Source organism: Amphibalanus amphitrite, unplaced genomic scaffold (assembly GCF_019059575.1).
Source record: "Amphibalanus amphitrite isolate SeventyFive unplaced genomic scaffold, NRLGWU_Aamphi_draft 000213F_arrow, whole genome shotgun sequence".
In the NCBI taxonomy this organism is placed as follows: Eukaryota; Metazoa; Arthropoda; class Thecostraca; order Balanomorpha; family Balanidae; genus Amphibalanus; species Amphibalanus amphitrite.
The window spans coordinates 15,657-33,071 of NW_024881708.1; the positions used below are offsets into that span (position 1 = coordinate 15,657).

General features: G+C 51.2%; 1 protein-coding gene across 3 annotated transcripts in view; it reads left to right on the forward strand.

Annotated features, from left to right (window-relative positions):
- The first annotated feature begins 551 nt into the window (after positions 1-551).
- LOC122385279 (nephrin-like) overlaps positions 552-17,415 on the forward strand; it is a 58,274-nt gene continuing 41,410 nt past the window's right edge. For all 3 annotated transcript variants that reach the window (XM_043373423.1, XM_043373424.1, XM_043373425.1), the window contains exons 1-2: positions 552-803; positions 3,781-4,418. In XM_043373423.1, the coding sequence (XP_043229358.1) occupies positions 4,340-4,418 (79 nt within the window). In that variant the 5' untranslated portion in view covers positions 552-803; positions 3,781-4,339. The remainder of the gene's footprint in view (positions 804-3,780; positions 4,419-17,415) is intronic.

Below are 17,415 nucleotides of genomic sequence, written 5' to 3' on the forward strand. Positions count from 1 at the left end.
CAGCCATGTTCCGAGTCAGTATTTTCTGAGGACGGCCCAGTTGACGTTCTAGTATTTGGTCGTGGTCGTAGCCTTTGATCAGCGAGCCGTTTATCATGTCTTATAACTACCAAAAATATGTACCTGTTTCTTCGTATGATTTCTGTGCTCATTCCAGCTATACATTAGAGTGACAAATGAATTACGAGACGAGTTAACTGAGCTGTTGGCTGACTGTTGGCCGCGGAATTTCACATAACTCCGCCAAACTCTGTCAGCGGACACTCGAGTTATGAATACTTGTGTCATCGTCACTTTCTACCTCCAACGTCGGTCCAAAGACGACGCAACACTTTTCAGACGAGCTACTGTAAATTGCTCCCGTGACATTGGCGACATTCCAGTGCAGTGCAGACCTCCGCTCTGCCGCCGCCGCCTCCTTCACCGCCGGACCCTGGCCTGGGTCTGGCGGGTCGCTGGCGCCGCCCTCACTGGGTCCGTGGTCAGGGGGTGCTGTTAGGGGGAGGAGTGAGCGCGCAGCCGGTCGGCGGTCGACGCGGCCGGCGCCCGCCAGTTTATTGGCGACTGCGGCCGCTAGCGGACGGTGGCGCCTCGCGGACTCTGAACAGAGTTCGAGTGACTCGAGTCCGAGTGGAGTCTGGGTAGTCACCCGAGTCAGTGTGGACTCGGGTTTCAGAGACTGTGTGAGAGTCAGTCGGACTCGATGTGGACATCATAGAGTCGGAGTCAGTGAAGAGTGAGTTCAGACTTGGACACAGCCGCGGACAGGCAGACTCAGACGCCGGGCGCCGCCGCCAATCAAGGTACGACGGACAAAGTGCATCCCGATAGAGAGAAGTTGTTGCGATTGCAACACTGCGCCGTCTCTGTCATTTGGGTCTAAGTGTTGCGAGGCAGGCGCTGAGTGGTCGGAATGGCCGACCTAGCAGACCACTCCGTCAGATGCCACTGAGTCTGACGGCAACGCACCTAATCCGAGACTAATTGCAGCATTAACCGTCCATTTTGCATAGGCTGATAACGTGGCCTCCATTAAACGATGGCAGTTTCCAGTGTACATATAAGCTCTGGAGTCTGCGGTAGTTTTCCCGATTTGTCTTTGATGACTGCTGATATACCTACTAAATGTAAATATTTCCACTGGATGACGGACTGATTTATTCAAATGGCTAGGGCAACCATAGCTTGCATTTTTTACTCCTTTCTACGCGCTGCTTTGCTGACAAGCTAGGAAGTGAAGATTTACAGGTGGGATGCCACGAAGTGATGCTTTGGGGGATCTCATGAAACTCCGGGCGTGTTAAATTAGAAAATACGACGCTTGTGCACTTCTGTGCATCTTCTTACTGGATTCCATTCGCCCAGAAAATAGACAATAGACATCATACAAATAATACAGTCAAATGCCAGACTTCTATGGTCCAGCATTCAGATAATTTCATTGGCGTGCATTAGAAAGAAAATTACTCCAAAATGTCATATTTGAGTAATTTGACGTGCATTGATTTCATGTCAGTTGTGAAGAGAAATGACTTCCGATCACAGCTCAAAGTTTTATAAACACTGGTCGCTAACGGCTGTGTGCCACGCCAGTATTATTCAAAACGGAAATAAAGTGATAATTACAATGCATTTTAGTGCGTTCCTGTCGTTAAAAGCAAGTGCATTTTAGGGTAAGTTATGCATTTTCTTATAAAATGTAAATCATTTTGTTACTTAATGAATAAATAAATCAACTCCAGTGTGTTTTATCGCCTAGGTGAAAATGCGAGAGCAATTCCGATTGTCTCATAGATGGTTTAGATAAAAATTGAAAATCAGAATGGTACATTTCCAATACTTTTGAATTAAGAACGCATAAGTTCGAATAGAATGATTCTTGCCAAGTGACATAAATTTATCTAACGTTTGACATAGATTTATCTAACGTTATGTCTTCAACCCCGAGAAGGCACATTAGATGTATGTCTGAATTGAGTGACTGTTTTTCACGCGTTAAGTGATTGTCTGCCACGGACGTGAATTGCTCGAGTAATCTGTCAGGCTACGCGATCTCAGAAATTCCGCCGAGGTTTCAAACTGAAACAGAAAGTAAAGTCCTAATAAACTATGCGTGCCGGGGCCTTTGGCACTTTAATCTCCGGCTGATCAGAAGGCCAACGTCGAACTTAATCCAGCTGAACTGGCCGCTGCCTGGCCGATTCTCTCTGACATTGATTTGGAGAGTCGACGGAGGGCCGCCCGTCCTCTGGGCAATGCATCTCCAGAATGGTTCACTAGCTGACGTCTGTTCTGCCTCTCGAGCGGCGGCTTCTGCTGTGATTTCTGCGGTTGTCATGACGACCGGGGCGGCGTCCAGAGGCCCCCGAATAAACACTGGCCTCTCGGCTGCAGGCTGGCGCGGTGTTTATTTTACGAATCGCCACAGCAGCCGGCGGTGGTCCCGCCGAGGACATGTCTCGTGTCAGAGGGACACTGTTTGGAGCTGCTGAGACCTTGGCGGCCCCCTGACACGGCTGGCGTCGCCGCACCGGACCAGTTGTGTCTGCGTCCGCAGAGCCGTCTATCTCAATTCCCTCGGGGGCTGTGAAAGAAAAGGACGTGTCTAACTATGAGACCTTGCCAGACACCCGCGCATTAATAATATTTCCTGAGACCGCTGGCGACACTTGAGGCAGCCATGTCTCCTGCCAAGCGGGGCGAAAGCATTAGCGAATGTTTCACATGTGGCGTGCAACATGCCGCCTCCGTCACGAAATGACGCGTTACAAGATGTGCCACTTTCCCTGAGCAGCGACATGAGGTGCGGCCGAAGCAAAAACACGGATCTTGCCACCGTATATTGATTCATTACGTTTATTAGGTTCGATGAGGTGTAATTCGTAGAAGTTATTGGTGAGATAATTCCGTCAGTCTCGTCACAGCTCAGTTTCGTCACATCTATTGATCGCGCACGACGTTTCTACTTGGCTCTTAGATCGTCCTTCCATTTCTTTTTCTGTTCAGAGACGATGTAATTTTTCAGATGATGGAATTCAGAAGGTTTCCATTTCAGGCTAACTGTATCTCGGACTGCTCCACTACTTCTTGTCAGCCTAACCATCTCATCCTTCATTTTTATGCATTGATATCGTGTTTTTCAGAGCTGCCGGGACACGCCACTGTAGAACGAATGATACAACATTTGTTTGAGTGTATGCCAACATTATTACCATATCACTCGACTTGCAGTATGAGTGGTGTCATAGAGGGTTTTAAGGGTGAGAGTAATTTTGATGCTACCAGTCGCATCGCTTTACATACTGTTCGAAACGCATCATCACCTTCCGTGTCATTTTTAATGGTTGCTTAAAAGGAAAGGAAAGTTAGCGTGGCATCCTCCAGAAATAATTCAAGTCTGAAATAATACAAATAAATATGTATACAATGAAAGGTAATCGCAAACTCTTTACGAATAGTCAATAGATCGAGTTATTTTTCAGCTTCCACTTGCATTTTACGACGAACTTTTGAGCGGTCGTTTTGTAAAGCAAAATACATCAATATTTTTTTTTTTCATAGCTAAGCAACTGCCAATATACTGGATTCCTATAGCAAAACACATGAGCTTTGTACCAACATTGCAACAAACGCCTTTTAAAAGTGCATTTAGAAAACTTCTCAATGCGCACCTTGCTAACTTAAAAATGGCATTGCAGTTGATACGTTTGCAACTTGCAGAACGTTAAAAACACACTCAGGTGTCAACCGGTACTAACTTTATGTTTCTTCTTCTTCCAGATTCCGCTGAGACGTTCTCAGAGTAACCCATCTATGTCAACAAAATGAATCACCGCAGGGCGCGACTAGCCGAATTCTCCACAAAACCATCCATCTGGTGACATATTGTGACGTCACTGTCAAGTCGCGTCGGCTGACGTGAGACAGCGCCAGCGGGCGTCACGAGTCATTTTCGGCGCGGTGTCGCCAGGCGGTAGCGCGGAGGCGTTGAAGTTGATCGGGCACCTGTGACCCGTCAGCTGACGAGCCCTCCGACGGCGCCGGGCCGAGGCGGATAAGAGGTCATAAAAGGTCACCGCTTACCCAGTGACCCCAGTGACTTCAGTGACCTCAGTCATCTGCCGCAGCAACAGTGATTGGCAAGCCTGTGCAGTGACCTAGCAGAGGTCAGGTTGAACGATCAGATACTGACGAGGCTGAATGTGTAAGAGCCGGTGAGGATCACCAGAAGAGGGACGGTTCAACACCTACTCCTTCACGAGGACGCAGTGAAGACCGCAGCGCTCCAGTATCAGTGGTGTGTCAGTGCGGTCTGTCGAGTGTCAGCTGACACGGAGAGATGGCGCTACTGGCGGTGGTGACCCTGCTGGCAGCGGCAGTGACCTCAGCACGGGCCAACGAGAGCGATCAGTACACAGGTAGGTCACCTCCACCTCCCAGCTGCCCACACCTATCCGTGCTTCTATCCTCAGGATACTGAAATCCTTCTCCTCCATGCCGCAACCCCCCTCCGGGCTGGACAGGCAACTTTATCTCATGCGGGCTGCTCCCTTGGAGCGGCACCGCTGCTCCCGAGGGAGCGCACCCCGTAGCCGGGTGCAGTGAGTGCCTTGGGGCTGGGTGGCCTGTCCTCTGGACGGGCTCAGCCCCGGCGACTCACTAGGGTGCCTGCCCAGACCAATGTCTCCCCCTAAATCCTATCATCCTTCCGGCTCTGCAATGGTCTTGTCGACCGAAAGGGCCTAACCCAACAAAACAAAACCAGCTGCCCGCCCTCTCTCAGCTGAGGTTGGCCAACGGTCCCACTGAAAGCAGAGAAAAGTGAAGTGACATGCTGACCGTTAGGGAGGCTTTGCACATTTCTGTCACCTGGGACCCACCAGAGACAAGTTTATTATCTCTACAGTCTGTGCTAGCAGCTGCCTTGAAAGTAGCGGAATGCTGGTTTTCCGATATATCAACACAAAAAGCATCTGGGACATTTCTCACCTACCAAAAAACTGCAAAACTAAGCTTGTGAGGTTTGAGAGATCACATCACTGTCACGACAACAACAGAGACGTCACATGTCATTGACTCACTGCCAATTCGGACCTCGGACACTTATCTCTCCTGCTATCGCAACTAGATGGATGTGCGAACAATGCGGCCCTAGCTGCTGTAATCGTTCGCGCCGCGGACAGTTATGACCTTGTTATCCACTAATCCGCTCCACTGAGCCGCTTTGCAGTTGACCAGCAGGAACGTGTGACGCCCACTATCGCTGAGCTATTCGGCGCCTTTCTGAAACCCGTATACGCCCAGTGAAAGGAGCACGATTGTGACTTATTGCGGAAAGTCGCGAAGAGGAAAGAATGCAGAGGAGTGGCAAAGACAAAGTGACTGAAAATCCCACATGCGACTCTGGCTACGACTTTGTAAATCAGGAAGATTTTTATTAGTTTTCTTTTGGGAAAGAGCTAGCCTCTGGTTGGCTTCTTCTGGTCATATGTCTCAGCTCGATTGCCCAGTGTCAGGTTTGGAAGGGAACGGAAAAGTTAATTAGTCAGCTAACTGGTTAGAGAGTATATTACGGTAATAAATGATCCTCTCCGCCCGTTCCATCTCCCACGTTTGCCAAATACAACAATTTGATTAAAAATTAGATTGCCTCTTGACAAAGCGGCAACACTGGGTGGCTCGCTAACTGAGCTCGAATTTGAAGTAAAAGCAAGGTCCCAAAGCATTTTATTCGGGTCGGGGGTTGACGTAAACACTCATGCAAGTAAGCTTGCTTTTTAGGAGCTCACATTTTGCTTTCCACATTGCCCCAAATCGTACCGAATAATATTAAACTTCGATGATTTGCGGACGCCAAATGCAAGACTGTCAACTTTCCGCTATAAATTTCCCAGCGTTAATGCCACCAACTCTTCTGATGGCATCACAGCAATCGTCGCGTCGTATTCTGTTCTTCGAGACCCATTTCACCGCCGAAGATGCATACTCTCCTTATCTTCGGCACTATTTCAGGCAACCGACGGGCCACTAACAAGGTCGGTATTCTCGAGACCTCGGCCGCCGCGAGCTCCGTCGGGCGTGGGCCCGGTCCCGTCTAACCGGAGCAAAACACTGCACTGGCGGCAGCAGCCGGGGGCGACGGCGGGGCTTTATTGCGGCTTTGTCAGCCGAGTAAGGCGATTTACCCGTGATCTTGTCCAGTTCAGGTGACGCCCATTTCCAAGAGTGGACAGTGAAGCGAATCGGTCACAGGGTCTCTTGTTTGACATTCGCGAGAGCTAATGAGGGCGGGGCTGGGTGAAACTAAGGACAAACACACTAAGATGAGCAATGCGTTTTGTAACTGGCGAATGCCTTTTTATTCAGTCTACACAACACAGGCGTCACATTTCTGTAAGTTCACTAACATATAGGTATTAAAAATGCATGATTCATATTCAAATGATAATCATATCAACAAATGACTCGTGTGGACAATTCCGTATTTTAAACACGACAAAGCACAATAGTGTTTGTTTGTTTTGTTTTGTTGGGTTAGGCCCTTTCGGTCGACAAGACCATTGCAGAGCCGGAAGGATGATAGGAATTAGGGGGAGACATTGGTCTGGGCAGGCACCCTAGTGAGTCGCCGGGGCTGAGCCCGTCCAGAGGACAGGCCACCCAGCCCCAAGGCACTCACTGCACCCGGCTACGGGGTGCGCTCCCTCGGGAGCAGCGGTGCCGCTCCAAGGGAGCAGCCCGCATGAGATAAAGTTGCCTGCCCTGAGTGCCCAGCCCGGAAGGGGGTTGTGGCGTGGAGGAGAAGGATTTCAGTATCCTGAGGATAGAAGCACGGACAGGTGCACAATAGTGTTATATCGAATTCTCACCATCACTGACGGCTAGCTGCTGGGGTAGCGAGTAGCGCCGGCTCCACAGGAGCCCGGTGTCGCCATCTATCGGCAGTGGGACACACTTCCCGTCCAGCCGCACTGCGGTGGACGGTGGGGACGGGCCAGCAGTTGGCGCGCAGTGTCGCATCGAAAGTATTTGTTAAATGTCGCCACTGCTTTGTTTTACATAAATCATAATAGCCATGGTTGCTCTATTATATTGCGTGTCAACCAAGCATAACTATTTCAAGTCATTCGAAAGTTTAAGGATTTTACTTCAAGTGCTTTGAAATGTGTTAGGCGTCCTAGTGCCTACATATTTGAAAAAGAAAACGATCAATGCGATCTAATAATGCAAATGAAATGAAATTGCTTTACAATGAAAAGGGAACTATTTATACTGCAAAGGTATTCTGGCCGCTTATTGTGTTCAAAAATCAAAACATAGTTGCAATGCATAACGCTATAGTTCTTATGGCGTACACGAATGACCTAAAACGCCATGCGGATATTTGCTATGTCGCGTGATCTAAGACCATATAATCTAAAGGACATCAAGTCTCAAGGCTGCTCGTGCATGATCTATGGCGCTGAAATGGGACTGTCTTTGACTTTCCTTTCTATCAGTACAAAACACGGAATGACACCAATTTTGATCGGGTATGCCTTTCATATTCCAGCTCACCTAGCAGTAAAGCACGCTTCAGAGACGGCAAGTGCGATGCCATTGTTTATTTCCCTTGGTTAGCCTATTCCTTGTGGACGATGGGCCATGTTCCTGACAATTTTTACACGGTTACCGATCGAACGCTTACGTAATGCACGTTCGCTGTTAGGGCTGGGTGTGGCTGACGGCAGTCGCTGCCTGCTATAGCCGGATGCTTCATTGCGTGCTGGTAAAGCCCCATGTAGACTGTGGGCGTCGGCTGCTGAAGACGTTCACAGTCCATGAGTACCGCTACACTACTGACATCACACGGTGCTTGAACACGGGGGGGATGGAACCGGCGACACGGGAGGTGGCACCGGCTACCTCCCATGCCGATCGAAACAAGCCATCAGGCGTGGAACATGCATCAAACGCCCCTCGAGCAGGTGTTGTTTGACAGTCGATACCTATCCGGGCCGTAAAACATCCTCACCTGCTGCAGTGGCGCCGACGCGATCACCAGCAGGTGTTCATGAGCTCTGCGCTCCCCGAGACACCGGCGACAGGGGCGGGACGGAGGTCCGGCCCGGCGCGCCACCAGAGTAGGTATCATGAGACGCTGATGTGGCGCTCCCGACGGCGCGGCGGTCCAGTCGCGGGCTAATGCAGAACTATAAATGGACCTCCCGGGAGGCCGGCGCTAGATCTGACGATACCACACGTCTCTCTGCTCTCCCTGGGCGCGCCTGCCCCGGGCGTCCGCGGCTCACCATCCGCGAAAGCATGGTGGAGAAATGTGGAGGACGTCGTGCTCGGCAGGGGTCAGGTTGGGCTCGTTTTATCCTCTAATTTAGGATCATATTATCCTCTATGATTGGTTGATAATGCACACATAAACGCTGAGGATGCACTTTATCAAAGACAGCGTGCGAACTCCACCGGCGGGGCTATCTCAAACAAACACTATTTAATCTAGCTCGGCAGACGCCAAATTTCGGCCTGCCGTGACTCGGAACAGACTGGGAATTAGGACAGCCACCGGCCCGAATTTAATGGCCATTGAAAACCGCTCCTCCACGGAACCAGTTTGCCTGTTTAATAACGGGGGCCGGCTGTTTGTTTAGCAGAGGTGGAGGAGTCTGTGTGTGTGTGTGTGTGTGTGTGTGTGTGTAACGGCCGTCCGTGACCGCAGCCCCGGCGGTGGCAGCTCGCGCAGAATCGGCCCACTGAGGGCGGAGGCCGCCCGTTTGTCACTCAGAGGCGGCTGGACGGTGGTTAGTGGGCGGGGATCCGCGGGCCCTCGTGCCATGTGGTGACAGCTGTGGGAAGGACGCCCTCCGCAGCTCACGCTATGGCATAGGTATCGGACTTGGTGGCAGTGGGGAGCTCTATAGCTGCATAAAGCCACACACGGGCATCACAACTCATCCACAGTTCACAATCCACAACTTACATCCCAGAGCTCACAGCCCACAGCTCACAGTCCACAGCCCACAGCCCACAGCTCACATCCGCATCCCTAGTCGTGGCTGCAGCTCAAAGCCTCATTCACAGCTTTAGTGACAACTATAAAAACACAGTAATAGTAGACCCAGCAGCCAGCTCATTCACGGCCACAGCCGTTGCTGCAGCCGTCGATCATCCTGACCCCCGTGCAGTTTAACCCCACCTCATCCCGCTCGCGCACACACACATACTGACACACACACACGCCCAGACCGCCCACGGTCAGAGTGGGCCGTCCCCAAAGAGCCGGGCTGTTACGGCAGCGTTCTCTAATCCCCCCCAGGCACTTCCGGAGATTGACCACCGATCTGGGATCAGACGAGCTCTCTGAGAAACTCATGTGTGATTCAGACCCTCTTGCTGAAGTTTGCTGATGGTGTCTGGAGATTCATATTTTCCGAGCCGAGCTATCGACGTGATCGTCACCGCTGCAATAGGGCCGCAACAGCATTTATGTTACACAAGCGTCTTCTGAATGTGACCTGTGGAGCTATTTTGGACTTTTCATTTGTTGGACTGCGTCATTGCTGACCTAAAGGAGCCGCGCGGGCCATGCATGCCGATCTAACGCCCACTTTGGTATGCCTGAGGCGACCGCCACTCTAAACTGAATTTATCATCGTTTTCCTAATGACAGATTACAGCGACCCGGACTGATTTAATAATGTATCAGCGCATTTATAAATAGCTCGTCGAGCGGCTCTGGTGTCGCGGCTGGGCGGCTGACCGGTGACCGATTGCCGGGAAGTCTGTCTCGGCTGGACAGGCAGTCGCGGCGGTCTTCCATTCACCGCAGTGCTGAGTGGGGACACCGGTCATCGATTGACCCGACCCCACGACCCGGGCTATCAGCAGCTGCCGCCGCCGCCGTCGCCGGAAGCTCTGGTATTGACACTGCACTTCGTCGGTCCGTCCATGGCGTGACCGCGACGACGCCGGCGACCCCCGCGACGGTCTTCGGCGCGTCACTGTCGATGTTGACTGCCATGGGGTCGACCGGGTGTTCGCAGGGTCGGGGATGGGGTCCGTGTACCCGTACCCGTCAGTGGGCGGTGTCGTCCCGAGGCACCGCTGACAGGTCCGCCTTTTTCGCGACCGAGCTGGTCGGGACGGCCGCCGGCCATTCCTCAGCAGACGGGCTTTGAAGCGCCGCCGCGGGGCGGATCCTTGTGTCATTCCGGGGTCTGATGTCGGCCGCTGCGCCCGACAATGGAACTCGCCTCCTTCGCGTGGGCGCGGCTCAGCTCCAGCGGCACATGGTCTGCTCTGGAGCGCCGCCGCCGCCGGCGCTGCCCTGTCTCCCACAGCAGCAGCGCACGCGTCTTCTCTAGGCGGCAGACTTTTATGACTTGCTTTTGACTGTCAGCGCTCAAAGCCTGTTGCCTGTGGGTATGCAGAAACCAATTGTGTATGGAGGAGGACAAGGGAGATCAGAAATGACTCCGCGGGGCTCCGGGCCGGGCCTGGGCCGCCGCCTTTCAGTGACTTTTTCATCGACGAGGCATGGTGCACCGCGCTTTCGGCAGGCACTCGTGTTATCACGAACAGGCTCGTGAGTGTAAAATGTGAGGCACCTGTTACTGGATGGTATTTCACCACGGGCAGCGGGCGACCGTTACTTATTTGCTATTTATACTTGCATGCTGCACAATGCTGTCTCATGAGGTTGTCAACAAGTCTCATGCCCCGCGCCTGAACATGCGCCGGCGTCATAACTCAAAATCAATGCGTAATGACTAGCTGTCATTTCAAATGCCACGTCAAACTCACCATAATGATACAACCAGAGACACTAAGACCCAGTGAAATATCTCAATAGCGATAGTGACAACTTTACGTGGCGACAAAACTGATGAGCTGACTGTGAATCGACAGAGCAATGAATGGCTGTATTCATCGCTCACTTCGGTCACATCAGGACCATGTTCACTGCTCCTCATTTTCGGCGCCTCTCGTATCGATTCTGCTATAGCTGGCCGATGCACCAGCGGGCGCCCGTTTGACACGTCCCGTGCAATATTAACACAGGCAATCAGGCAATGGCCATGTTTGCAGACACCGCTGCATTTTGATCTCATCAATAGTGCCATTCAGACTACAAATAAATGATGCCAATTTGGCCGTCGCAGTGCCGTTTGAAAAGGTCGTATTCGTGCCGGTTCACACCAGTCACGCCGCGTGTCTCTCTGTTATACCCTGACGTGAACGGTTCACACTCGTAACCGGTCACGACAAGGCTAGGTCGTGTCCAGCCCGTCGGGACAATTTGCGCGCGCTGCGGGGCGCGCCACTTTCCTCGTCTCCGGTGCGCCGTAATCTGTGTCGGATATCCGGCGAGGAGCGCTCAGTGAATGCCTCCACGGCCGGCTGGCTGCCGCGCTCCGCCGTCCGCCCCCGTCATGTGACGATGGCGGAGGGGGTGGGGGGCAGGGCAGGGGGGGGGGGTGTCGCTCCGTCGCCGACCCCGGTGTCGCTCCGTCGGCACCGACGCGATGGCGAGACGGCAAGGCCGCCATCCATCTCACTCTCCTGGCGACGCTGGGACGGCTGACTCGCAGAGAACCACGGCGGCAGTGGGCGCCGTCACAACGCCAAGCTTCTCGCAGTATAGGACTGACAGTTTTCAATATCATATTCCTAGTTTAACAGTTCCTCGGAAACGGAGACAATGCATTCCGGGGTGTGATTTTCCGCTTCCCACGTGGCGTTTCGTCCTTGGCACGAGACTGTGCCAGCCGGGCGGACCGGCCGCGGTTTCCACCTGCTGGGTTTTCCGCCTCACCCTATGACCGTCCTTCCTTGCCGATGTGGTCGTGCCCGCCCCTCCTCCGGGTCTGTCTGTCGGCTGTCCACCGGCGTGTGTACTCTGTCAGATGTGCCGTGAGACTGCTGCGGTCGATTGAACCTCCGAGAGTCTCTGGGCGGTCGGGGAACCTCTGACGGCCGCGCCCCTGACCAATATTGCTGCCGCGCCGCCCGACCGACCCGATCGACCCGCCCAGAAGACGCATCTCTGGCGGGCCGTGCGTCACTGTGTCGCAGCTGGCTGTCCTGGACGTCGCTCCCAAGAAAGATCACCGGCAAAAACGTGACTGGATGCCGATGGCTCTCCGCGATCGGGGTAACCAGGCCGCCAGGATGCAGCAACAGCCAACGCTGAGCGATAAGCGCCCTGGTAGCAGTCACGGTGTCGGTTCGTCGTTGACGTGGCGTGCCAGACCGCCTGCATATCTGCTAATGAAGAGGCGCGTTTTTGCTGGGCCGTTAGTGTGCCTAACGACAGGGGCCGCTCCAGCGCCGTCACTGCCGGCGCCGTCACTGCCACCGCTACCGAGCCTGGATTATTCAGGCCCCATTGATTACTGACATTGCTGAAGTGTGTGGATATATGCGTAGCCGCTGACACTGACACCGCAGCCGACACAGCGACTGACACACTGACGCAAATACTGGCGACAACACTTACACCGTTAATGACATCAACGCTGACAGCAATACCGACACTGACACCGGAATTTCCGCTGACACCTGACCTAACAATGCCGCTGATAGCCACGTCACTCCCTGACACAGGCACTGACACTGCATTGGGTTACGCGGAACTCGCGCCTGGTTTCAAGTGCTTTAGACAGCTGGCTGCGAATCAGACGGCCATCTTCGCGTTCCGTTTGTTGGAACTTCGAACATTATTGCAAAATGTTGGGCCCCACATACTGTCATCATAAAGTATTAATTGGTTTCCTGTCTTGCTACGGCTAGCTTTAATTGGACAATGTCAAGGGCAGCCCTTGTAGGGCCATCTACTTTCTGAATAATTAACTAAGCCATTATGAAAAGCAGCATGCGCTCCGTTCCCATCTTCAAACTTACCGAATTACTCCAGGCTCCCGCCATCCGAAAAAGGCCGTCTTGGGGGAGAATTTGTTGGTCACTCACCGTGTTCCCAATCCCCCCCGACTGTGTGAATAGGCGCTGCTTTGTAGGCGGTCGAGCACTTGCACTCGAAAATGGCAGAAACTGTATCGACCGGAGTACTTACTTTGTGTATTTGTCGGATCTATTCGTTTGCTCTTTTTTCGCCTCCCATAAGTGATTCTTTGTTCGCCACGCTGGGACAACAGTGTCATTGGACGGCCGACAGCGAGCGTTCGTAACCGGCTCGACTGCATAGGTTGTAACCGACTCATCTGTGGGTCTCGCCAGCCGACTTTTCCTAGCTCAGTTCTGAGGGCTGATTAGAGTCAACAAAACGGATGGCTGCGTGCGAGAGTAATAGAGAGAAAGATAAAAAGAGTAAAGGAGAGCGAATAGAGGGAAAAGAGGAAGGACGAAAGAACGATATATAAAGAAGGAAAGAAAGAGAGAGAGAGAGAGAGAGAGAGGGAGAGAGAGAGAGAGAGAGAGAGAGAGAGAGAGAGAGAGAGAGAGAGAGAGAGAGAGAGAGAGAGAGAGAGAGAGAGAGAGAGAGAGAGAGCAATGGAACTCAAATGAATATGAAAGAATGAAAGGATAACTGAAGGACGGGGGGCCAAAATATCAATGGGAAGACATGGCTGCTGATGTGGGATATATTCAAGCGCCACACTATCTGTTTCAGGAACGGAGCGTGAAAGCAGCATGAAAAGAAAATATACGAGCGATTGGATCCTTTGAAGCCTTATCATCAAATCGGAAATCATGTGTGTTGCGTAACATGGTAGCTGAAATAAATTGGCGCCCATGCTGATCTATATTTTCAAAAATCAATAACGAATAAAACACAAGACTTTTTTTCAAACAGCAAGGCTGGTCGTGGAGTAGCAAGTCTGTAGGAAAGACGATATAGCCAGAACTGAGAATGTCTCCCCTCCAGCGTGCCTGCCGACCGTGCGTCCCTCCGAGCTCGAGTGGGCTGCTGTGGCCACCTCCCCGCCTGTCTCCGTGCCTCCCCTGTTGACATCAATCACGGTCGGTGATTCCATCTCTGCCACTGGCGCACTAATTCTGACTGATGATGCCCGGACCACCCCCGCGACAAGAGCCACCGAGAGACGCCGGAGTCGTGCCGTCAGGCGCAGGGTGGCGGAGAAACAAGGCCACAAGTCGCTGTGGAGTTTTCTCTTATATTTTGGTCGAAATTTTAAACTTTTTGCTTTGGCTCCTCAGGGTTTTGCGCAGGGCCGTGCGAAGTGTTCTTAGTACTTTTTACGCTTTTGACATGCATGCAGATTGAATATCATACGCAGGCTTTATCACTTTCCGTATTCACTACAACTAAGTGAATAAATGTGGTGGTCACGCGAGTAAAAAATAGAATCTAAGCGGGAAAAGCTGGCGAAAAGACTGCACAATGTGGCCGCGACTCCGAGAACCGGGGGGGGGGGGGGTCTCGGATAATGGGGTTAGAGGTCGGCTGTGTCGTTGGCTTGATTGTGGCTTTCATTGAGCGAGCGAAATGGCTCGCCCCAAGGAGCCATTTTACAGCAGACGTAACCATTTCGCCGCGGAGCCGGAGCTATTTTCAATTTTAAATGCAAACACCAGGACGTATGGTAGTGGCGCATAAAACCATGCCCCTGTATGTCCTATTGGTCTTTGCTATTACCAGTCCCTCGGTCTTCGGCTTATCAGTGACATTTGAAGAGAAGTGGCATAACAACGAGGCACTGGTCGATTGTCAATTAATTCGGAGTACTACTTCACAGAATGGCAGTACTATAAAAGCAAGACTATGTTTGCACAATGAACCCACTTTTAATTGCACAGTAAATATTATGTCGATCGTTGTCTAATCGTGTGTTTCTTATTGTCTTAGTTGATTGTATTTAGCTAACGTTTCGGTTCAAAGTCAGTGTACGATAAAGTACAATTGATTTTGGCCGATATGTGTTGACTGGAAAAATAAATAAGCGATGATTTACATTATTCTTCAATTGATTCATTCAGATGGTATTGACAGCAATTATTAGGATATTGAATCTTTTTTATACTTATTTGCTCCGTTCGTGTTCTTTGCTGCGTACCTATTTATATCCATAACAGTACTGTGTGTGATTGCGCCTATACCTTCCTTTTGTAGGATTTTTTTTTCTTGCCAGGAATTGTGCAGGATGTGTCAGCATTTTAGATATATGCTTGTTTTTGAGGCAGAAGAGACCAGTGCCACTGCGTCAGAGTATTGGTATTGCAGGGCATTGCTGCTGGCATGGCTGGGGCAACGTCAATAGCAGTGATATATGTTATGTTATTACGAGGGCATCCGTCTCCGCGAAGCTAAGGACGTCTGTAGTAATTGACATTCTCGAAACACTTGTTGCGTTTTTCGACAATTTATTTAATTTTTGTCCAAGCTCTGAGATATATTTTAGACTGCCGCTCTGAAATCTTAACGATGTTGTGGGATGCTTGACGCTCCTGATTTATTAGGACGAATGAGTTTGACTGCGTTCAATCAGCCTTTGATATTCGATATCTATAAAAAATGAATTCAATAATTCTACTCCAGCACGCGGTCGGAACTGTCAGCAAAAGATGTCTTGCTAAAATATGCTGCTGCCATCACCATTGGCATGCTAGTATCAATAATTAGTCCACCGCTTAGGCTATGATTGCTGAGCCCGACGGCCGTTTGTTCCCGACGTCTTTGGGCGTCGTTTGCGGTGCACTGATTAACCCCGGAGCCAGGTGGCGTGCAGACGGCGTTATTAGTCCGCTATTATAGACTACCAGCGCTGTAAATATGTTTATTTTAGCAGATCGCCACGCCGATCGTTGCTCACAAATGCTGTGGCACGCTCCATCATCGGGCCGAGCTTGTCGGGGGCGAGCGGCTCAAAGCAAAGCGTCATGCTCTTATTCAGTGCTGCTCAGGTTCCCCAAGAGAAGGGTTCGGGCTCCGATTTTGCCCCCTCCCCCACATACAGTGCAGGGTGCAATGAGTGACTCCACTCCCATCCGATGGCCGGCCTACCGCGTCACCCAGGCGGCCGCTGGAAGCGCCTTGACGGTAGGCTGTACCGCATTACCCCCGAACATTGCGGGACAGTGGGCGAGCGCGGGGACAGAGCCGCGAGAGGATATTCCCAGCATGATCGGCTGGCGTAGATTGTCGGTTTTATTTGGGGTAGATTTTACACCGATCAACAATTTCGAATAACCAATTATACCAATTATACTAAACCAGTTATACTAAAAATTATGGAGGTGATACTGACCATATTCGTTCTAAATATTTGTGTAGTCTCCCCGCCAAATTGGCAGCATAAGTTTCTTCTGAGTCGTGTCCATGTTATTCATGCAAGTTATGGGTAGCTGCTATACCAAATCATCCAAGCCGGGCGAAGTCCAACATTTGCTGGAATTATCCACCTCTGACTGGAGGTGCTTATTTAACCACATGCTTTGTTGATGGCACAGCTTTGTGCCCAGATTCCCTAGATTTAGAGGTCCTGCGTGCTCAGGTCACAAAACAGTGGTGTTTGGCACCTTTCCAAAGCCGCATTTGAAGCCCAGCAGCAATGCATCTTGTAAGACGAGTGTTGTGAAAAACGAAGAAAATATTATTCTTATGCAAGTCGGTTGGTGGCAATCAGTAGCGAATGTTTACTGTGGCGAAGTTCCAGCAACTTATAGAATCGTAAATAATGCTCTAAGTGATGTGGTGTCGCAAAACTCTGACGCATTGCAAGGCTGTGTTGTTATTCTGAAACATTCGACAGCAAAAACACACTTACAAAAAAATGTTTGGCAGTTTACCATTTTCTGTCAGCTTGTCTCTCCCCGACTATCACTCCCCAGCCACTCCTCCTGACAGTCGCTCCTTCTGACATTCACTCCTGACAGCCACTCCTGACAGCCGCCCCTCCACATGTTCTATACGCCAATAGCAGCCGCTCAGCTCCAGCCAGCCGTCAACCCCCACCAGTCAGTCGGCTGTCGCACACATTTTGTCACGGATGTGTGCGGGCGGCGCTCGCTCTGGGATCTCTCCAATCGACAGTGTATTGACGCTCTGCCCGCACTTCTGGCGCACTCCCTCCCAGCCCTCTCGCCTGGCTGACCCGTCAGACTCATTTCTTTGGCGGTAGTTCGCTGGGACGGCACTCTCGGCCGTCTCGTGGCAGTCGCTGCCACCGCCGACGCTGCCACTGGTGTCAATAGCAGCCTGTTCGCGTGCTCATCATTCTCTAACTTTAGTTTGCATTTTGATGAGTATCAATTCTATCGGACGTTCCCTATTGCATAAACTTAACAACAACTCTGCTTTTTCTTAGCGTTTATTTACCCCTTGCATTTAATTATGCATTTGCATATATTTATTGCTGTTCTTTTCTATCAACCCAAATTTCTTCATGGTCCTTGCCACATTACTGTCAACCGTTTCTGTGTAAATCATCATATATCACCACA